The sequence below is a fragment of the Poecilia reticulata genome, linkage group LG7, assembly GCF_000633615.1.
Source record: "Poecilia reticulata strain Guanapo linkage group LG7, Guppy_female_1.0+MT, whole genome shotgun sequence".
Lineage (NCBI taxonomy): Eukaryota > Metazoa > Chordata > Actinopteri > Cyprinodontiformes > Poeciliidae > Poecilia > Poecilia reticulata.
Window position 1 is genome coordinate 994,223 of NC_024337.1, and position 24,064 is coordinate 1,018,286.

Below are 24,064 nucleotides of genomic sequence, written 5' to 3' on the forward strand. Positions count from 1 at the left end.
CCAGGGATGAAAATGCCATATTTAATATAAATAGGTGGTGCTCACTTACTTACAGTTCTGTCAGAAACACAGACACCGTGCCACCTAGAGTGAGACAAAGAGTCTTTGGCTGAGCATCTCCCACTTACCCTCCCCATTATCTGTTTTCTAAAACTCAATAATTGAATTCCACCCTGATATCACAAAGCTGCGCTGAATAAACTTCCCTCTCTGGCTATTGTGCTTGAGAGCAGCAAGCTTTTTTTTTTGTTCTCCCTACTGCCTTCCCCCACCCCTCTTTATCAGATGGACTGTATTACTTGCATGGTATTTGTACAGCCACCAATAATGACTGCAATTTGCTGCCATTTGGTGTCCTGTAAGAGGCTCGTGCCTACTGATGGCTGCATTATAATGGCCTTCAGACACCGGTTACTATTACCATGCAATGAATCCGCTATAAGGCATTGTGTTCACCTGTACATTAGTGTGACACAGAGAACCTGAGGATCCAGGAACTGAGGGTAAAATGGAGGGAATGTGGCAAGTATTGTGTGAGAGCTCTTCTATGTTTTTACTTTCAAAAGCATAATGGGTCGAATAATTTGGAACAATAGCTCCTCAGTGGAGTAATGGAGYATGTTTGTGCAATCACGCAGGTCAGTTTTTGCTAGTAAATCATTTGCTTTCTTGAAGGGGCAGTATTATGTAAAATCACATTTTTGAGCTTTACATCATGTTATAATGTTCATCAAAAACATACCTGGATTGTTGATTTGATTATTTCATGCCTGTTTGGGAAATTCTTTAATCTCCGTGGCAACCAGCTGTACAAAACACCTGGGTGGACCTCCTCAAAGAGCAGCCCTGCATACGACTCCTCCACTCAGCTCCTTCAGACTAGCTGGCAGCAATTAGCAAACACCTGGTGGAACTGCACACCCACAGAGCTCATTATAGGAGATACTTCTCATTTGGTATAATCACTAAATGATTAATTTCCTGAGAAAGAGCAGGAGTTTTTAAAGAGACCGAGGCCCAATTTGAAGGGTCTAATCTGAAAAAGGAAGTAGAACTCCTGTCTTTTCAGAGGTTTTTGTGTCGTTTGTTTCCTTCAGTAGTTATTTGTTTTTGACTAAGGGATGAACACATTTTTCAGTTAGTTTAGTTAATCTGCCTGAAAGCAAATTTCACCAGCAGAAAATGTAACAAATGTTGCAGCTTTGGTCAACTAGGTCTACTGGACTATCAAGAATCAGGAATGAAAAACCCTAAAGTACAGTAACAAGAATCATTCCTTCCTACTTATGGTCATGGGAAGCAGAAATGTGAATTGAAGTTCAAACAAAACACATTGATTCATAATAATTTTCTACCTCTAACTAGTTATCATTAGCATTGCAATTAGCACTGATGCAATCTTGAATAATACACAGACATATGTTTGCCATATATTGACATAAAATTAGCAATGTGCTTGGTCAGTTATACAATGATTGTGTAAAAACGTGATGAAAACAGAATGATTTCTTCTTTGAAGTTTGGCAGGTTGAGTAAAATAGTTTGTTGTGGTAGTTTCCCCATGAAGGTTTCTAAAAGCATCCGCCTGCAGCTGGTATTAGAATGCAGACTGACTCCAGCTAATCTCATGTGCCTCCTGCTTCTGCTGTGCTATTGATTTCATACTTCACCTAAATGAAACAGCCAGACGCATGTGTGCACACGCGCATGACGCCTTGTCTGTGTGTGAATGTGTGCTCGGTGGTTAGTGATGTATTTAAGAATTTAACAGATGCCCCAGAAAACTTGTCTGAAAGTCTGTTTTTGGGGCCAAGGAGTAGTCTTCCTGCTGGCGTCGGTTCCTGTGTGTGAGTTTGCCTGAGGCAGCGCTCTGTCTGCCAATCCACCTGTCACTGGCTAATCGCATCCAGCAAATTGAGATTTACCATATGGATGTTGATCCACTTGATGTTTTGAATTGTCAACTGGGTGCATGAAACCTTTTTCCTCACAGGTCTGACTTTAACGTTTCAGAAAGGTTGCTAAAGGGTTAATTATTTGGATTTCGAGTTTCCTGAAAGTGCCATAATTTTACAGTTCTTTTTAATTTCTTGCTTTGCGCAGGTCTGTTAAATGATATCTGCAAGGATCAGTTTCTCTGGGCTTCCTAATGATACATTGTGTCCCACTGATGCTAAGATATGCAGGTGTCTTTTGTAGACAAATCCATTAAGCTGTATTGTTTGACATCATCAAAGTTTAGATTTGTTCTCATTCATGCCAGAAAACGGCGTTTGAAATGAGTCAATGTTCAAACAGGGTATTCACTGATGTGTATCTTAAGGGTATCAAGTACAATAGCTCATTGTTTTCAGATGCTTTGTCTTCATTCATACTGAGATGCTTACAGAAATGTGTTGGGCCGAGGAAAGATAAGACAATTACAGAAAGTGAGTTGAGGTTTAAGTTTCTGTTAAAAAAAAAAAAAGCAATATGAACTTTAAAAGGAAGCCAACATCAAAAATGCATTTTGCTGCAAAGCTGGCCTTCACTGCTGTTTATGCAATTAACATGTGACAAACCAACACTCAACACTTCCAAAAGACTAATTAAAATGAAATGTTAATTAAAGTTGACACTGAAGAAGCAAAGACATAATGTATTAGAAGTGAAATTGGATTGAAGTCTAACTAATATACAAACTGGAATAATGAAGCAGTGGTTTTTGTGTGCAAGTACACACAAAAACCGTATCTGCTTGTTCCTACAGTACGTCCAGTTACCCTTTACCATATTTAGTCTGTTGGATTGGCCCAGATTATTCTCCGTCTGACGTTAACCATGTGACCTTTTGTTTTTTTACATTTTCTTCCAGGTGACCCGTGTGCCGGTGGAGAGTTGTGAGCAGTATGCATCCTGTAGAGACTGTCTGGGATCAGGAGACCCTCACTGTGGCTGGTGTGTGCTACACAACATGTGAGTACTTGCACACAGTGACGCTGCTTTTGAAGTTTAATTTGCCCGGTTTGTGTTGATTAAACTAGACGGTGGAGTAGCTTTCTGGAACGATCTTCTTTATCTCTCCTCTCTTTTGTTCTTATTAGCATAAACCTGCCTTCCTTTGAGGTCCTTCAAGGATATCTGACGTGTCAGATCGTTAAGAAATTTATGTTTTAATGCTTTAAAATACTTCACAGCGTTCCAACTTGAAAGAGCCTATATATGTATGTGGGCCTGGCCCTTAGGGTTAGGACTTGCTAGGGTTTTATGTTTAGATCTAATCCCTTTATTAAACGATGTTGTTTTAGTCGCATGGTGTTAAAGAGAACTGTCCAAAAATACCTAAAAGGTGCTACATTTAGGTTGGATATATAAAAATTGAACACTTATTACATCAGGTAGGTAAGATGCATGTCACTGATTTGATTAACTGTTTGGTTTATATCATCTTATTCTTTTATGGTCCAGTTAGCCTCCATTTCTGTTTCATTTTCCAGGATTTTAAAGATTAGGAAACCCTAATTATTCTCTTTTGTAATTATGTTCAGTAAAATCTCCCATCAATAAATTGCCTGGGCTGTGCTAATTTTTTTAATTAGGTGTAATTGAAAATGTTCTGTCTTCCAAATGCTCTATTTATCACAGAATCCAAAAATAAAAGAAAAGGGGGCTACTTCCCCTTCACAAAGTCTGTATCTGAGGTATTTAGAGATAATTAGTGAGCTGCTTCATGCTGATGAAGGATGACTGATCAGCTGCTGTCACTCATCTCTATCATGTACTAAATACTTTGTTTGGCTGTTTTCTTTTCTCCTGTGCTGTACTTGGACTTTTACTGCTCTGCAATAATAAGCAACACTTAGATGTAGATGAGACTACTTAGAATTTTAGTTGACTTAGTTACACATACTAATACAATCAGCATTCATACAATGCTTCAACGAAGTGCTAATACGCTAGGTGTTTACATTTTCTTACATTGCAACAACGAAACTAATATATTTAAATCAGACAAAGATGTGCATAGTTCTGAAGCTGAAGGAAAATAATACATTTGTGCCAATAAATATTGGAAGAAATGTGGGACTTTGCCTGGATCTCTGTTTAAAAATCTTCTGTAAATAATTTTACGTGACATATTACATAGCAGCTTGAGAAATGTATAATTAATATCCAAAATGCACAGGAAGCATATTTGTGTGCTTAACTACCCTAAGCTACACAAGTCAAGTGTTTGGATAATTATGTACTTGAATCTTTCCATTTTGATTTGTAATTTCTGCCCATTGAAGAAGTACTCTGATTTGCTGGTTTTATTTGTTTAATTTAGCCAAGCAAATGCAGTATTTGCAATAAATACTCTGATTGGATGGAAGGAAAACCTGTCTGTGATTGGCTCATCATGTGGTTCATTTACATACATTTTCTCAAGCTGTGAGCACAGAGCAGCCAGAGCAAAAGTTTGTCAGAGTTGACGTGCCACAAATGAATTGTTCAAATAGACATACGTGCTCACATCAGTCTCACTGCACATTTAGGTTGGGGGGCATAAAAACCAGTCTTATTATCAGCAGCCAGGGTGAAGTGTCAAGGAGCAACAGGAGGAGAGGTGCAAACCTGGAGCTCACTACGGAGAGACTCAGRCGTGTTACAGCAGGGAGGCTGAACTGTGGGTGGAGAGTCTGCTTTAGACCAAAGCAGAGGTTTACTTTAACTAATAAATTACACACAGGTGGGCTCTTTACCTCTTAAGACTTCTGTAGGCAGTTGGTGGCACTTGATTTTACTTTGGGTTATTAGAGTAAAATGTGACAAATACAAAAGTTTGCAACACTTTTCATATTTCTACTTGTCCTGGATCCAAAACTGGAGCAAAAGCAGATACCTCCCCTTCTCAAGTCAACAAATGAGACAAAGGATGACTGAGCAGCTGCTGTCAGTCATTTATGGCATATACTGTATGCATTACCCTTTCATTGTGTGCTTGTTCCTGCTGTGTTACACAGTAATTCAGATTTTAGTGTACGGCTGACATTTCATTCGACTTGTTCGACTTGAACCTTACACATATCACCACTGTAAGCATTCATACATATTTTAGTTTTGCTTCAGCTCCTGCAGATCTGCACAGCTATTGAAAAAGTGCTGATTTGGTTCACGCGGCACCATTTAACATGACATATTCCAGTAATTGCTGGGCTCAGCTTTTTAAATGCAAGTTATTTTGTATCTGCTTCCCTAATTTATTTCTAATTTCCATGCATCTCTGCACACACTAATCAACAGTCACCCCGTCTGAAACTCAGTTGTTTTTTTTTTTTAAGTAAATACACTGAATCAATAATTTTGTGATATCCACAGCACTTAACAACTGGGATGTGCATGGCTTTATAAATGGCAAAAATGTATGCGTCCCAATTGAGAAAGGAGCTCTGTCATTAGCTTCTGCAGAACTTTTCATCAACAAATAGAGTAAAATAAGCTGTGTTAATGTGAGATTAAAGGGGATACCGGAATATGATGCTGAGGATCTTTGTTAAAGAGACGTGACGGTGGGATAATCTCCTGTGATAGATGTTCGAGGAGGGATCGCTGCGAGCGAGCAGAGGAGCCGCAGCGTTTCACCACCAGAGTGGAGCAGTGCGTTCATCTGTCCGTCCACCCGGAGACCGTCTCTGTCACCATGTCAGAAGTGCAGGTACGCAGTCCTGTCATGTTCTCATATGTTTTCAGATGTTTGGGGCTGTTGTTGTGTGTTGGCAAAGCCAGAGAACGGGGAGACAGACAGGGAAAAGGATATAAAATGATATTAGATAAAGCTTGTTGATGTGTTATCCCAAGCAATCAGTTTAGGCCGTAGCCGAAAGCTGATATCGGAGCAGTGTTTTTCTGCTTCGGGGGCATCAGTAATGAAGTGTATTGATTGAAATTTCTGCTCTAGCTCATCTTTTCTGATTTCTGTCCTGCTTTCTAGTTGGTGCTTCAGGCTCAGAACGTGCCCAGTCTGTCTGCGGGAGTGAACTGCTCCTTCGAGGACTACGTGGAGACGGAAGGACGCATCTACAGCGGACGGATCTTCTGCCTGTCTCCTTCTACCAAAGAAATTGCTCCCATAACACGAGACCAGGGTAACTAATTAGTTTTTTTGGTTTAAATTATTTGTAGATACTTAATAAAGAAACTTATTAGTTGTTTATTACCTCATATAAACTGTTCTGGTGAAAATTATTTATTTTGATTTTATTTCACAGTGTTCCTTTTCACATTTCTGTTGTAATTTAAGACTCCTGACAGCCGTGACCTTCCCCATTTAGTTTGTCTTCTTCCTTCTCCTTCAAGTTAATATCAGCAGATCATGCCGATATCAGCAAAATCTGGCTACTGGCTGTTAACTTCTTGAGGACTCCACCATTCTGACAATCCCTCGTCCTGTCGTGTTCACTCATTCACACTATTGTACTTATAGCTTTCATTTTAGCTGCATATTATGTACCAGTGCTTGAAATGAATATCACTCCATCTTTGACTGAGTGAGTTGAAATATCCAAAAAAAGGTGTAAGTAGATGGACAGGAGTTGGTTAATTTAACTCAAAAGGGTTTCGTGTCTGAAAGAACAAAACATGTCTAAAGCCACTGCTATTAGTGTGTGTGGCATACTTTAAGATTGCACAAGATTTAGATGCCAACGTCATTTTTATAGCTCCATATTAAAGTACTTCTAGATAATGGACGTCATTCATGTTGGGTCATGATAATTAACTGCAGGAATAATGTAAAAAAGAGTGTCAAATGTCTTGTGTTTGCTTCTAGGTGACCAACGTATAATAAGACTGTATCTGAAGTCCAAAGAGACAGGAAAGAAGTTTGCCAGTGTCTTGTTCGTCTTCTACAACTGCAGCGTCCACCAGTCGTAAGTCAGCCACTCATAAATGCAAAACAGAACAAAAACCTAATTATGTATTACATTTGATCCAAATTAAATAGCAAAAAAACAGATAAACTCATGTCAGTAATATTAAACATCCATGCATAGCAGTGACAAGCACTAAGTAAATGTGCTTTCTTGCTAAAAGCAGCGTTGCTAAAATGTTGGCTGACAAGTAACTCTTATTTTAATGGGGAGAAGTGAGGACGGATCACAACCTGTGCCTCTTCGGTATTCAATGTATTCAAGCTTTTAACAAATCAATTAGTTAATTACATCTCGGGCAAATAAGGGAGTACTGGTGAGTGAAATAATAAATCGAATCCCATCCACGCAAGGCCTAGAAGAGCAGCCAAGCTTGGGAGCCCAGAACACATCATTTACGCTGTTTGGAAGTGATTTATTCCTAATTTGAGTGAAGGAATACCGTTTTACTTTTAAACACTAATTTTAAAGCAGTTTGTTTGGGATTTTATTGTCTGAATCTGTTATTTGAGGAGTAAATAGGAAGACTTTTCTTAAAAGACTTTTTCAGTTTGAAGTTGTTTTTCTTTGTGTCTCCCAGTAATGCATTCGTCATCATTAGTTCATGGATCTTTACGTATCTGTTTTAGTCATGTATGTAGAGAGAAACTCCCATTCCTACTGAAAGTTGTGGGTTCAAATCCAGCTTATTTGATTGGATGAAAGTGGCTTAAGAATAAAGCACTCTGAGTTGTCAATTTTACTGCAAATTTCTATATAAATAAAGTAAATTTCAGTAAAAAAAATCTGGCAGAAAACAATTCTGACTTCAGAATATTCTGACCGACAGTATAAAAGAGCCTGTAGCAGAGATTGATTTAAGCAGCGCTGTTTATTGAATGGATCCTGTGTGGAATCATGTAAGGTGAGTGGGAGGTTTCAAAGCGTCTCCAAGGACAGTTTGAACTGAATTTGTGAAACTAATTGAGAATCCTCAGTCTGCCTTGAGTTGGCTCACTCTTATGCTTAGCTCTGTCTGCGCGCGTGTGTGTGTGTGTGTGTGGGGGTGTGTGTGTGTGTGTGCGTGGGTGTGCGTGTGTGTGTGTGTGCGTGTGCGTGCGTGTGTGTGCGCGTGTGCAAGTGTGTCAGATCATCAGGATGGATGTGAGAGCCGGGTCCTCTCAGGTCTTCAGTTTTCCTGTTTGTGCTTTTTAAAAAGGTAATTGTTTCAGTATATCATCAGCACAACCTTTGCAGGTTTGGATGTAATATTTGTTCCGCTGTTCTTTTTCTGGTCTTTCATTCACTCTTTAACTGTCAGTAATGAGTTTGTCCTCCTGCTTGTAGGTTTTTGTAATTGGGAGGTTAAGGCATGGTGTGGAAACTGTAATGATGGAAACAATAAAGTCATGAAAATGCAGGGCTGTTGTAATCTATATATGCATTGCAATGCTTAGGAATAGTATCAAAATAATATTTTCCTGATATCTTGCAGCCTTAGTTCCATTTAAGCTTTGTGGAATCTAGCTTTAGTTTGCTTCTTGATGCTTTCACAAAACCTTTTTGTGTTTGCTACATACGGCGGATTTTTTTACTATTTGTGTAAAAAATAATTAATTTAGTCAGTAAAGTTAACAAATTTCATCATTACATACAAGCGCATTTTATTACAACACTTACTAACATGAATGAAAAAGAGGCAGGAAGAACGAAAACTCTTGTAAAAAAAAACCCAAAACAAAATAAAAAAAAACGCCCCTTCCTCAATAATTACCAAACCAGTTTTCATGGCCGTATGCATTAAATTAACAATATAAGTTGCAAACAATATATAATTCTTCTCATAATGAACTAATTAAGTGTATACAACTTAATAAATCTTTTGCCTTACAAAGTGTTTTGAATTGATGTGTAGTAGAGCACTTGTGCTAGGTTTTGGTGCAGATTTCAGTAATGCTTAGTTGTAGTTTACCAGAAATTGTGAATTATTCACTTTTGCCTTTTTTTTGTTTGTGGAGTAACACTGGCTGTGTGTGTAACATTGTGTTCAATTCAGATGTACTTTTTATCCCAAAGCGAAATTAAATGTCGTAATTAATGTCATTTTCAAAGAGTCAATTTCAGTGTTGCAGTGAATCTGGAGAGGCCTCTAACTGAAGACACTGATGATTTGTTACATTCTCATCACATGCTAACAGCTCTACCTCTACATTGCTGTTTATCCCCTTTGAAATGTTTTTAGTGAAACTTTTCTTTATTTCAATCAGTAAATAATGTAGCCTTTTATTAACCAGCTGACCAGTAGTGGTCAGCAACAGGTAGGGGAGGGGCAGCAGTGAATTTCTGCTTCTGCATCATCCTCAGTATCTCATTATAACGACTTCAAATCAAAGGGTTGATCTGATAAAAAAGTTAGCTTGATGCCAGTAACTGCCCCATGCTGCAGTGACCCCTGTAGAGTTGGTGGCTGTTAAATTGCCTGTCTGTTATTACATAGAACTGCTAAGGTGTCATCCTGTATGTACATTTGTAATTTTCATAGTTATTAGTATTTCCTTTTTTCTAGGTTGCTTCTGAGTTGAACATTAATCCAAACAAATAGAGAGCATTTGTCAGAGTTCCTGTCAGATCATGTGCTCTAATAGATTCTGACAACAAGCAGTTCTTACAAAGCTGACAGCTTCTATGCAGCATTAGCATTCTCCCAAATGAATGGTTGAAATAACCCTGACAAGATCTTACCAGCACCAGCTCTTAAGTTAATTTATTCATGACTTGCCTTTCTTTTTTTCCTTTGAGATTTGACTGATGCTTTTTTTAATTATGACATCTTGTTGCACCCACCTATTTTCCTTCCCTTTTATTTTTTTTGGCATCTCTAGCTGAAAAATTGGGGCTGATTTCAATAAGTCGACCCTTAATAATTGCAAATCCGCAACTTTGTTTCACCTCCCTGTATTAGTTCAAGTCTCCATGTGGACTTGAACTAAAAGGAGGTCCAGGCTGACAAACCAACAGAGCAGCAAAGAGATAAACCAAACAACCAATCAGGAGCAAGCCCCTAACTGTCCTGTCTTGTTAAATACAGGTTAAATATAAATAAATAAATGTCATTCAATACCACGACTTGCTGAGTGTGATTTACAGCCCAGAGATTTGGACAGCCTTTACTCTGTCTGACTGCAGCCTCTTCCACCTGGCACAGACTCCCACCATTTAGCTGCCAGGAGTTTGTTTCATAACACAAAGCAATACTACTTCTCACCTATAGAGGGCACTCTTCTTATCTGATCTCCTGCCAGGGTGTCCATGCATTCTTAAAAGGTTTTACATTTATGTGTCTAAATCCAGACCTTAAAATGTCTAAAAATAAAAAAAAAGATTAAGTTGGTCTTAAATATGTTAATCACAGGTCTTAAATTTTGTCCCGACATGAGTATTTAATTTTTCTGTCAGGCTAAAGTTTGAGTCGCATGCAAACATCACATTCTGTACCTGGAATTGCTGGTGGCTACCAGTAACTAGCTACTGATATACTCTTGCTAGGTAACAAAGGCATATTAGTCTTTGATAATAAATACAGTGGCTAATATATCTTGCTATTATGGTATATTGTATGAAATCAGCAATATACCATTGCTATCCAGCCAGCTAGCAAGCTGCCTCCATCATCGATAACTTCATATTTACCTCCAGTTGGCTGGGAGACATTGGCTGACTTCCACTGCCAACCCATACGAGGCTAGGTACAAAAAATAATTTACGTTTGGAACGTTAGAGGTTAAGGCTGTAGAGAGCAATGTGAGGTGGGAGAAGCACAAAGTTTTTGCTAATTATTCCCATTTACAGTTTTTTTAATCTTACATGTCCTTCCTTTTGATACCTTTAAATCATAAAATAGGACTAAAAACATAACTTTTTTCCCACACTAATTTGTTTTAACTCTTCCAAAGGGATAGCTAGATGGTATTTGCTCCCCAAGTTCAAATGATGAAATAAGTTTATTCTATTATTTTGAACCCAGGTGAGTTCTTTATGTTTGACCCTTTGTATCTGTTTTAGACTTTTTTGCGTTTTTGCGTTGAACTGAATTGAATTTCAAGACTTTAAAATTTTAACACTGTGTTTTATGTTTACCTGTTTTTTTTTTGTTGCATCTCTACCACACAACACTTCGGTCATCCCATCATCCTCTGATCTCATTGCTTCTCTCCCTCACCTCCCCTTTTTTTCTTGCCTCTTGTTCATCAGGCCCATTTATTGCCTGAGACCTGCTCTCGCCCTGCATATATCTGCATAGTAATAGGCCGTTAATTAGCTCTGGCTGGAGTTTCTGTGTGGCGATGGTCATAATGGAGTGGGCCTGGACAGGGAGAGCTCACCTGGGCCACTTCTCCAGCCTTTACTTTCTGTTATTCTGTTTTTTGTTGTACTGCTTATTTATTTACACAGTGACAATGTACAACATTTCAATAATGTTTTAAAAAGGAGAAATGTATGGTAAGAGCAAAACATGCTAATTTCCACCTGCTGCCCCTGGACAGGTTGATGTAATGGAGTTTGATTTAACAGATCATGAATTGGTGAAAAATCAGTTTAATCATACATGTCAATTCATTATTCAGATCTCACTTAAACCAAATGAACTACAAACCAACAGAAAATTCACAAAACAGTCCCATTGCCTTCATCAATAACAATTGCAAATCTGCAAATATTTCATAACCAGAACATGTCATAATTTCATTTGGCAAACTGTTCCAGTGACTCATTGCGGCGAAAGATAAGTTTTTGTAAAAGCGGTCCGATATTTTGGGATGTTACACTCACCTCTAGAGGGCGCCCGTTTTATCTGATCTCAAAAAGACAAACCTTTGTAAAGGTTGAGTCACAAGGGCGTGATGAGTTCTTTAAACTAAATAAATGTTTGCATAAAATATCAGATTTTTAAAGTTAAAAGAAAAGATTTAGAAAGAATGACGGTGATGATATTGTCAGGATTTCTTGTCATGAATCTTTAATATACTCGTGTTGATTCAAGAGGTTTTAAAATAGTTTTGCTTCCCTGCGACCAGGTAGACATACAATATAACAAAACATGAAAAAAAAAAGGCATTAAGATAAATCCAGGAATCCTCAGTAGTAAGAGATCCACAATTTTAAAGACTAAACGTTTTGGACATGATTTTTAAAGATTAAGGTCAGATTCAATGTCATGTCTAAATAGATAAAATCCTCAACATTTTTAATTTTATCTGAATATTTTTTAATTTTCCTTGTATCGTTAAAAAAATCAAACATTTTTTAACGATAATGGAGTTAAATACAGAAAGTCTGGGGTTTCTGTATTTAACCCCAGACTAGATTTTTACAACCAATAAGTGACGCCATTCAGTTCATCTGTTAACCTCAAGACCACTTCCCTTTGAGCAAACAGAACAGCGTCATCTGCACATGTAACAATATGTTGTTAACACATGACTGTTATGTTTGGTCTTTTTTCTTGTTAAAACCTATGCAGGATGCATTAAAATATCTGCAAAAGGAAGACATTCATCAGTATCTGTGCATTTCTGCACTTTTGCTGCATGTTTTTGCGTGGGTGTGCGTTTCTGCTGTGCCCCCCACCGACGTTGCCGCTTTAAAAGGCTTGCTGCTGTTTAAGCCTTTGATGTCGGGCCCCCTCAGGAGTCTGTATCAAAACTACAGTGCAGCAGCTATAATATAAGCCAACGTTTTACACACCACTCCCCTACAGCCATCACCTTTGACCTTGAAATCTTTAACCCCGCCCGTAGGAGGCCGAGGCGCAGGAGTCGCAGCGTTTCAGATGGCTGGTAATGGAGCTGTCCTGGTGGGTGTGGAGCAGGTTGAGAGGCTTTACAGCATCAGCATTGATGCACAAGCAGAGCAGCCCAAAGGCTGGCGGCCCAGACGGGCTTGTGCGTGTGTTTGCACGGCTTGCCTGAAGGTACGCACGATGCAAAAAAAGCACCACCGGCTTCACCAGCTCCTGCAGCCTCTTTAAGCAAACGCACAAACAGGTGCTCGCACAGTCAGAGGCAACAAACGGAGACAGAAGGCACAGACTTGGCACAGCAGATTATGCCGAGAGCTAGTTACATACGCTTTTTACAATATTAGGCATTTGCATTAAAAAAGAGATTTGGAATAGTTTAATTGAGCATGCGGAAGAGAGGAATAATGCATCTTTAAAGAGAGGGATTGAAGCGAACGGGCGGGATGGTGCTGGAGGGGAGAACAGAGCATTGAAGAAAACCCACATTCCCTGAGTGCTGGAGAGGCATGAAGAGGGAAGGAGAAATATAAAGCAGTGTTAGCAAACAAGACGGAGATTGTGCGTCATTGTGTGGCGGGATAATGCGTCCCACACAGCTGAAAGGTTAGCGACCGCCTCCCCCCCCACTCAGCTTCAGGCCACCATGACCATTTCAATATGAAAGGAGCAGTGAAAGGAGGTACTCAGCGGATGGGATCGGCCCACACTCCAGCCTGCAAGAGCCGCTCTCATTTCCAGGCGATCCCGCCACCTTCCCTCCCCTCCCTTGTTCATCAACTTTTGGACTCATCATGTGCGACACTGGTTAGGCTCATCTTTGTTTTGTGATTACCCATCCATTAGTTGATGATGCTGATTTCTCTGGCACTGTTTCATGGTCCAATTTTCAATGAATGCATCCCGTTTTTAATTAAACTGAGAGTTGAGACTCACCGACTCGCTGCTTTTGGACATTGCCCTGACAATCTCCAATGATATCGAATAATGAGTCTGAGCCACCCCACTGAGAATCTAAACTTCTCATTTGGTTCCTGGGCTACGTAACCTAATGATGTATGCATCGCTTTATTGCTGCTCGCTGTGTAGTGGTACTGGATAAAACTCAAAGGGATTTTTTTGGCGATCAAGCTGAAAAGCCAGTTTGTTTAGACTAGAAGGAATAGAGTCTTGCAAAAGGATTTATTTACTGTTTTTTTTTCATGTATGTGACGGTACATCAGTAATATACAATAGTAAAGGGTACAGAAAAACATTCACAATTGCTTTTCTTTTTTAATTTACAAGTAAATGATCTGAAAAGAGCAGTGTATATATGTATTCAATCCTTTTTACCTTGATGTCCCTGGATAAAGCCCCAATGCACAATGCCATAAGCCAGGCACGGGACACAGCAAACAGCAAACTTACAAAATGTTGTTTGTCCTGTACAATATTAAATTCATGTATCTAAAATTAAGGTCTTAAAATGTCTTAAATTAATTTTAAAATGTAAGATGGCCTTAATTACATAACAATATAATACAGTACATGTTGTCATGTCAGGACTATCTTATGTATTTCTTTTTTTTTTTTATCATGAGACTTTTCTCTCAGACAAATGTTTGAGTCACACTCAAACATCACAATTGCATTTTTTGAGGTTGCGGCAGCTACTGACAACCAGCTGCTAATGTAATCTAGCTAGCTGGCTAGCTCTGTTGCATCCCTAATGGGTAAAGAGTAAATTTATCGCCGGTTGGATGATCGACGTTCGTCATTGCTTCACTTCTGACACCAACCAATACGATGTTATGTTCATTGTGTGCAAAAGAGCTTATCACTATTGCTCTATGAAATATGCATTTTATGATGCAGGTTTTAAATTTTACTGCTAATGGTCTTAAAAGGTTTTAAAATTGAATTTTAAAACTGGCAGAATTCCTGCTGTAAAACAAAGGCCCTGTTTACAGAAACATTTTCCTTTGATTCCATCTACGCAATATGCAGATGGAAAACAAATAGCACTGGAAATGATGTAGTATGCATGTCAGGCCTGTGGGAGGCAGTAAAACTTTTGTGGACTCACTAATCCAAAGGCAATGTTTGTAACACTTTGCTTCTGTAGAGGTGTGTGATCTGGCATGTGTAATCAATGCGTCTTCGTTTACATAAATGTTCCACAATCAGCAATTTTAGCTTAATCTCCCAAATTTTTTGAAAAGATGCAGCAGCACGGACTGAAGATGGAAGTCGTTGTTGTGCTGTCTGCTGGTAAGAATCGGGCCTGAGGACATGAGCGCAGAGTGATGTGACTGACTTTGAATGTTTTCGATTGGCATTTACATGGTCATTATTCAGATTTCTGTCTGCCCAAAGACTGTGACCATGTAAACGAGATGTCAAAACGTAACAAAACATTTAAGTTTCACTGTTCTGCTGGTTTTGTGTAAACAGGTCATTAAAATTCCACAGTATCCCCACTGTGACCTTCCTTAAGCAGAACTTAGGAAGCTGAATGGAGTTGCTGAGGATACGGATGGAGGTAAATACAGGGCAATTCTGAAAGAAAAGCTTTTAGAGGCTGCAAATAACTTCACTTGAGCAAAGGTTCGCCTTTCAGCAAAATAACAATTCTAACAGCTGCAATTGAAGAGCTTGTCTCAAAGTATATTCACATTTTAGAATGTCCCAGTCAAAGTCCAGGTCTAAATCCAATTGAGTCAAATTGCTCTTTGTAGACCAGAGCTTTCAAGTCGGATTGAGCTTGCAAAGAAAAATGGTCAAATGTCAGTCTGTAGATGTGTGTAGCTGGTACAGACATGTCCCAAAAGGACGTTCTGCAGAGTATCGACCCAGACGGACTGAGCTCTCCTTGTTAGGACAGAATTGCTGCCTGATTTGTGACTTCATCAACATTCGCCAGATTTAATTGAGGATATGATTGTTGACTCCTTCCAAACATGCTTTCTCTTGCTTGCATATCAACAGCTTTGTTCTATCGATCCGGCCTCACAAGAACAAAAGCTTAGAGGAGATGAAAAGGCATTTGACCCAGCTCTGTTGCTGGGCCTTGCTAAACAGCAGGCAATTTTTATTGACTACATTGCAGCAGCAGCACAACCACTTACCCCAAGTCTGTTGTCCAGGCATTGACATCTTTACTGTAAGACAAGTCTCAACCAGCAGGTGACCCAGAGGAATGCTTGGATGTCAATGCAAGTGACAGCTTGTGTGCGTAAGTTTGTCTCCCCGTATAAGTGTGTGTATGGGTGTGTGTGTGTGGCTTTTAGAGGCGCGAGCATACATAGCATGCCTGTGAATGTGCACGCACGCGTGCCTGCAACAAGAAATCGATGAACCCTGGGTTAATAGTGAGGAGGAACTGACTCACGAGCTCTGCTAACAAACATCGGACTGTTAGCATAACCTCAGCCCACCCCTCTCCCTGTGGAAATCCACTGACATTGATTAGAAACCTCAGACTGCAGTTGAGACTGGACTCACTCACTAGCTTATCTCTGACTATGCAAAGCCCCCTGCCATGAGCCCATCACTCCAATGCAAGCACATTAGGAGTTAACCCTCACAGAAACTAAATGAGTTTATTGCTAAAGATTAGGAAAAAGGAATTAGGAAGTTTTCAGCACAATTATTGGGGCCTGCCATAGCAAACAAGAGAGTTTTACAAGTGAACATTTGCTAAAGCAGAGACTAAGTGTGAGCACGAGGAGAAGTTTTGAGTGCAATCATAAAACGTTTTGAGAAAAAAGACATGGAGTCCAGCTTTCAAAATATGAATGTATGCAAAAGTATTAAAAGTTTTGAGAACAAAAAACATGAAATCCTGTTTTCAGACTGAACTTGTGTGCTTTTGGATTATAATTCCCATACAGTATCAGCGCATTAGTGTGGATGTTATTGTTGAATGGAGCTTTCTGCAGGGTGGATGAAGACTTCAGGCACTCTTTAAGATAAAAGATGTGATCAGGAAACAGTGTAATTGTCTGTAGCTGTGTTTTACCTCCCTCTTTTTCCACATCATGTGTCAGGATAAAAGCCTTACAGATTAAACAACGCTGGTATGGAGTGGAGTATTTTTAATAACATGAACCTTTGGGTTGGAGTTTTGTTGATAAAGGATGTCAGGTTGGTTGAATTTTCACAGCATTCTGCTTCTGGTAACCCAGCTTAATATCTCCTAGAGTTTTTTTTCCCCGTTAAACTGTAGCATGTTTTAAATCAAACACAGCTTTTGGCCTTTTATGGAAATGGAGGAGGAAATGCTCCAGTTTAAGAAGTATTTTCAACTTCTACTTCACAGTTTATGTCAGACGCAAAAAAACATAAACAACCTTCCATATCCAAATAATGTGGAGTTCCAACATAGGGTTGGAATGTCACACCACACCCTAACATGATGTGTCCACCCTGAGTATATCTGTTAAACATAATGTTTGAACAAAATGGATCTGAGGACGACTGAAGGGTCGAGGTTCAGGGTGAAATACTGGAAACATGCTTTCTTGAACATGTTTTATATCAAAAAACTCAGGTATGTTGTGTTTCCAATTAAGCTAATAAAGAAAAGCTCTTACCTACATTTTGGTCTTTATTCTATCTTTAAAAAATTAGACAATTGGAGCAAGCAAACAAGTTACTTATTTACAGAGCCTACAGGAACAACATTTGTTACCCGTTTTTCATACGAGTTAACTCATGTTCTCTTTGACTGCCCTTTTAGTGATGTAGAGGGAGACTCAGTAGCCTTTTAGTGGATCTAATCTACAGAACATTGACTGTGGGTGGTGTTAGAGGACTGACTGAGCACTCTGGCAGGGCCAGCTAATTAAAAATTAGATTTCTTGATCCAGTTTAATCCCATTTTGTTCTAGTGTGATGTAAAAACTAGGAAACAACATCCTGCTTAAACAAGAAAAAGGACGAAACATGGAAAAGTTGAAGACTTTTTCAAAAACAGGCTTGTTTTTTTGTCACTCTTCACATTTGCACGTTGAATGATTGTGTGTTTTCTTATATATGACTTGGATTAGGAAGAGAGAGGCTGTGTTTCTTCAAGCAGGAGCCACATGATTGACAGAAAGCAGAAAGTAATTTAGTCCAGTGCTGATAAGAACGTACTTGCAAAAGATGTGATCAAGCAGGCGCTTTAAGAGGAAATGTTGTTTTCCTATTACTTACTATCATCTCCCTCCTGTTAAATGTCTGACACTGAGTAAATTAAAAACTTTAACTAGCCATTTTATTCCTCCACTGTATTTTCTTCCATTCCACCATGATAGCCTTGTTTTTGTCTTCTAATCCATTTTTCAATGTGTATATATTCATTTTGCCTCCTCAACTCTGAATGAATAAAAAGAGAGAGAGGGAAAAAAAACGTTATATAAAAACAGGCTTATCTTAGTCTGCCAGCTTAGTTCTCACTAAGCCTCCAAGCATGGAGAATAAGAAGGAGGGAGTGTTGCTCCGGCTCTGACTGCTCTCTCTCTCTCTCTCTCAGCTGTTTTCAACATCCGCCTTGGCCAGCCTGACAGCTGGAATAAAATCTTAATGCAAGAGACCGTAGTTACATTTGTTTTTCCCAACGTGATTTATGGAGATTTCACCATAAACATTTGATGCTGTAGAAGTTTGTTTTTTCTCAGGCTGTCAGAATTTGATTTAAACCCTCAGATTTTGGGGGTTTTGTTTGTTTCTGCTCTGTTTCTGGATTTCATTGATATGTTTGTTGATAATCGATAAGAATTTGGTGCAACAGGGTTTCAGGGCTGAGATGTCTGTTCATTTAGGGAATGTTTCAGAAGTGCCAAGCATTTTCTAGTGCTCTGGCAGCTTGAGCTCTGCTGTGATAGAAATGCAACTCATTTTTATTGGTCCACAAGTAATTAAACTGTGATTGGTACTTTAGGTTGCTAAGGGATATAGAAGCTCTTGAGGCAGGTTGGAATGTCACACCACACACTAACATGACGTGTCCATCCTGGGCATACCTATAGTCATGATTGACAGAAAGCAGAAAGTAATTTAGTCCAGTGCTGATAAGAACGTACTTGCAAAAGATGTGATCAAGCAGGCCCCATATCGCAGATACTGCAGTTATGCTCCAACCAGCGTTTGAGGAACTGCCATAACTTCCCTAAAGAATTTTTTTATCTAGACATCTCCTGGAATTTTTAGGGACTTCTTTTAGCATTTGGCAGTTTGCTCTCATAGTGAACTGGTCTAGTTAGCAAGACCTGAACGCGTTTTCAGTCATTTTGATTGTCCTTCATTTGTCAATTATTTCCACAAATTGTGTTATATGCAAGGTTATTACATTTACCTAAAGCCAACGAAATAACAAAGCCTGAAATTAAGAAAACATATTTAACTAAAATAAATAAAAAAACATAATTAATGGGGAAAAAATACAACTTACTGAAACTATATTGTCTATTTAGAAACCTAACTAAAACCGAAATACTGAAATTATAGATACCATATCTTTTGGTTTTGTGTTCATTAATTTATTTATTAGCCTTTGGAACTTATGTAAAATTGATTTGTTTTTTCCCCCCCACACATCAGTTGTCGGCAATTTACGGCACTCCATACTCTTCCACTTATGCTAGCCTGCAAAATTTTGACAGCAAAAATCAGGAGAAGTCGTTTGTTCTTTAACAATCACTCAGTACATTTTTTAAAATGGGATCTTCTGTTGAGTATTCGTTACCTCATTTATGTATAATACGTTGATCTTTTTGAATTCTGCACCTAAAAAGTGTGAAACAACTAGAACTACTTTATAAATAAAACCACACTCTATAAACCAATTAAAACTAACTGAATTAGACAAAATGGCACAATAAAATAAAACTAAACTATAATGAAAAATTGAAAATATTATATAACCCTTGTTATGGCTGGTTTCAAGTTTGAGACCTCTATAAACCCCAAAAAGAAAGTGGTTGTTACAATCTTCTTTGTGAAGGCCTTGGAGAGCTCTTTATATTCAACTGTGGTGTTCTGTTTCACTTCAACAGTCAGGAGCACAAAACTAAACTAAATGGCAGAAGGACAAACCTCATTCAGAAGAATTATTATTAATATTTAATAATAACATCATGTGATGTGATATGCCTTACAGTAATTTCAACCAGTTTAAGTTGGGTAAATATGGGGATGTCCAAATGAAAAGTGATTGGTTCAGGCACAAAGATGGCCACCCAGATGCTGGCAGGTTAATGTAAGGTGAGAATGTCTGACAGTTGCTTTTAGTAGTTCCACTTAAATCAATAAAGTCCTTTTGGTCCTTCTGCAGTCTCATGAAACCTCAGCAGTTTGTTTTCCCCTCCTCACACCGTCAGGTTTTTCATTTTTAAAAATGTGTTCTTCTGTTTTCTAAGTAAAAACAGCGATGTACATAATTACCAAAAAACAAGAAAGTGGTTAAAAACCTCGGGTCTTAGCTCTTAATTACGTTGTTGTTTAAATAGGCAGCCTCCTCTAACCTCTCTCCCTCTCCTGTTTGTCTCAAATTCTTGATTGCTTCCAGGTGCCTGTCCTGCGTCAACGCCAACTTCCCCTGCCACTGGTGCAAATACCGCCACATGTGCACACAGAACGCCAGCGAATGCTCCTTCCAGGAGGGCCGGGTCAACACGTCCAAGGTGAGCGTTAGCTTTAGCACGCACAGTTAGTCACGTTAAGCAACACGTGAACACATTTCCAAGAATGAATAGCATACGTGCACATTTGCACACATATATATGCGGGTGTGCATAGCAACCCTAGTGGTGCAGCTGGGAGCCTCGTGGCTCCTGAATGCATGTGTGTGTGTGTGTGGGGGTGTGTGTGTGTGTGTGTGTGTGTGTGCGTGTGCATGTGTGATGGGGTGAATTAGTGCTGCTGTGAGTGGCCCAGCAGCAGCTGTTGCACTCTAAGCAGCGCTAGATTTATTCACTTATAAACAAGTCGGGGTGAATGGGTATGCAAATGGAAGCATGCGCTTGTCGTCCCAAATGTTATATTTGCATGAAAGCCCCTCATCCACTCGTGGGGCCTGGTCCTTGTCAAGTTCTCTGACTCTCCCAGGCTTGTGCACAAACATGGTAGAGATTCATGGTAGGCGAATAAAATATCTCAAATATTCTCTGTAAAACAGTTTTTGTTTTTTTTTAATAATGGACCGACTCATTACTGGATGCTACATATTCTTCCCCGAAACTTTCTATGGCATTTCCTTCATTTTCTTGTGACTTGTCAGATTTCTTTTTCCCCTTCTTCTCCTTTTGTGCTGCATGGATGCTAACACACTCGGCTATTCATTCGCTGCTGCCACTTTTCTCTTGGTTTTTCACTCACTTCCATCTTTGTTTTTGGAAGAAAACTGAGATGTTGAAAGGGTATAATCAGGAAAAACATGCTGCTCGGTGCACTCAGCGTGGGTGGGTGTGAAGTAGGTGTGTGTGGGTCTGTGTTGTATGTGGCTCTTGGGTTGGAGGCTGTAGGAATTTCCTGTTGTTTTGAGTGTGTTTGCTGTATGATTTCCTGTGTGCATCACCACTGAGTTTAACTTAAAGCATCTCTAGGAAATATTCCAGTGGCCTTCAGATATACAGGCCTTCATATAAGTATGATGTCACCTCTTGTAAAAGATTTGTTAAAGCCTGAAAATAATATAAATAATTCAAAGCAGCAGCAACCTCACTCCAAAACACTGAAACACACTAGAGATGCACCGATTCCAATTTTTACTACTGATACCGATATCTGAGGTTTAGTATCGGCCAATACTGATCCATTATAGAAAAACAGCTGAACTGACTCAAGTGTTTTTTAATCACAGACATAAACACACTGAATTACAAATTGATTTAATAACTCTGCACCAGCAGAGGTGCTATGAATGCTGTGCCATGCATTCACACCCTCACAGGTACCTGAAAAATAACTAATGTAGGTTTTGTTTAATCCTAATCTTTATCATTATCACAATAGTTCCACAGAGTATCACAATAAAATTCTAAGTAAAATTCTAAAATTCTAAGGTCTCCCACCCTTATTTTGTGGGCTATAGTTGGTAGAGTTGCAATCAGAAGGTCGTAGGTGTGATTCCAACTTCTACTTGTCACTTAACCCCAATTTGCAACTTATTTTAAGATGGGATTTTTTTTTCCTTCACTAAATAAATTTCTTCAAATTAAAAGCCTGGCGCCTTTAAAATGTTCTGTGTAATAAGAAACAATTCTGCCAATAAATTTGTTGCACATGTAGAAGAGCAAAAGTATCTGGCTGCAGTTTAAAGTGTTTAGGAGAGTTAAGTCTGAGAGCGGAGGAAGAAACGGTAAACAGGAAGTCGTACTCGTCCCACAGCCACAGACGGATCACTGTTATTGACGCGGCAGACAGCGAGGAGACGGCTCCGGGCTTCCGATGCATCCTCCTGCTCTCTGTCATTGAATAGGTACTATTTTGAAGCCACGCATATGCTCACTTTGGCCAACAGCGCTAGTTTTGTCACATTTATCTCCTCCAGTCTCGATTTTGTTCCAATTTGCCAGTTCGTAGCCTCCGCTGAAGGCAATATTGCCCATCACTGCTGCCTGGAAAAGTTTCCCCCTGTGTCATTAGCAGTCAGTTGCCGGAGTGATTGAATTCACAGTACACTGGTTATATTCCCAAAGGCATTTGTCATATTTCTCGAGGCTGACTTCACTTCATATCTGATAAAACTCATAGCATCTGTGAAAATGCGGCGTTGGTAAACTCGCCAAAGATTCCCTTTTCTTCTCAGCATGCATGTAAAAAGATAACTTAGTTGTTGTTGTTTTTTTTTGGGGGGGGACAGTGTTTTACCCTTTTTTAGGTAAATATAATTCTCCACTGTCACTTCCTGGATTTGTAAATGTATATAAATCAGCTCTTTTGTGGCAGCAGATAAACAGAGAAGCACATTAGAGGCGACCAGGCAGAAAATTGCCAGAGTCGGAGAAACACTTGAGAAGGCCATCAACGGGAAAAGGCGCATAAACACAAACAATGAGAGAAACAAACACCGGCGCAAACAAACAACAGAGGGAAACAGATTTGCCGTGCTCCAGTGAATCCCTGCATTGGGAGCCAGTGGATCCGATTGGGCTGCGGCCGTAGCCCCCCCTGCCCTCCCCCGGGGATTGGGGGTGGGTTCAGATGACTTTATTTAGATTCAAGGAAATAGGGGGGAAAGGCAGTATTAAAAAACCAGCAGAAAACCTAATAGAAAAACTGGTTTGTTTGCATGTTTTATTTTGAGGTTGCAGCCTGCCTTCTTATTCTGCTGCTGATTGCATTTTGCCCGCCTGGTAATTAAGGCATTCATTCATTTTGTATGTTGTTTTGTCACTCAGGATGTTTGATGTCCCACAAATAAATTAATGCAGAATGTGATTGACAGCAGAGATGGAAACTGACTCCCAAATAATCTCCTCTGATTTGAGCTTTTAAAAAAAGTTTTCTTTTTTTTTTCGTTTTTACTTTGTTAGTGTAGATTCTCACTCATCCAGGACATGATGACCTTGAGAGTTTTAAATGAAGGCATCTGGGTTTCTATTGTTATCCTGAAGACCTTTCACCTCTGTCCCAAGAAGCTTCTTAAGTTCTGGAACTTTAGGTTGGAAATATCAGACAAATAATGAGGCGATTGTTATCACTAATGAAGCCAACAAACTCACATAAAATCCTGTCCCTAACCTCTATTTAATTCCCAGTTAGTGTCTTTAACACCAACAGTCCTAACAGGATGCCAACGATGCCAACATGTGCATTGCTTCAGTCTCAAGTGATGAGTTTCTGTGAAGTTGACTGGGGAGACAAGCTAAGGCTGCACTGTAGGTGTTAGAAAGATCAATCAATCAAATTTTATTTKTATAGCACATTTCAGCAGCAAGGCATTTCAAAGAGCTTTACATAATTAAAATAAAAACAGCATGTGACATTAAATAAACACCCCTTTAGACTTCAGTTAAACGTCGTTTAACTGGGACTCTAACCCTCAGGGACTTTACAAAAACACCGTTTGACAAGGACTCCAACCTCTAGGTTTTTAATTGAACGCCGTCAACTGGGACTCTAAACCCCGTAGAACTTTAGTTAAAAACCATTTAACTGGGATGTTTTCCGGGGGTCTTTACATCATTAAAACGTAGAAAAGAAATAAAAAGAAATTAAAAACATTAAAGACATAAAAACATGGAAGACATCAAAACCCGCACTYTAACCCTAATTTAGCCATAAGCAACTCTAAACAGGTGGGTTTTAAGTTGAGATTTAAAGGCACCCAGTGTTTCAGCTGTTTTACAGTTTTCTGGAACTTTGTTCCAAATCTGTGGTGCATAGAAACTGAATGCTGCTTCTCCTCGTCTGGTTCTGGTTCTGGGGA

General features: G+C 39.2%; 1 protein-coding gene across 3 annotated transcripts in view; it reads left to right on the forward strand.

Moving 5' to 3' along the window:
• Positions 1 to 24,064, forward strand: part of LOC103466867 (plexin-A1-like) — a 331,178-nt gene that overhangs the window by 179,737 nt on the left and 127,377 nt on the right. For all 3 annotated transcript variants that reach the window (XM_008412750.2, XM_008412753.2, XM_017305775.1), the window contains exons 5-9: positions 2,855 to 2,955; positions 5,554 to 5,677; positions 5,954 to 6,107; positions 6,791 to 6,890; positions 20,201 to 20,315. In XM_008412750.2, coding sequence (XP_008410972.1) covers positions 2,855 to 2,955; positions 5,554 to 5,677; positions 5,954 to 6,107; positions 6,791 to 6,890; positions 20,201 to 20,315 — 594 coding nt within the window. The remainder of the gene's footprint in view (positions 1 to 2,854; positions 2,956 to 5,553; positions 5,678 to 5,953; positions 6,108 to 6,790; positions 6,891 to 20,200; positions 20,316 to 24,064) is intronic.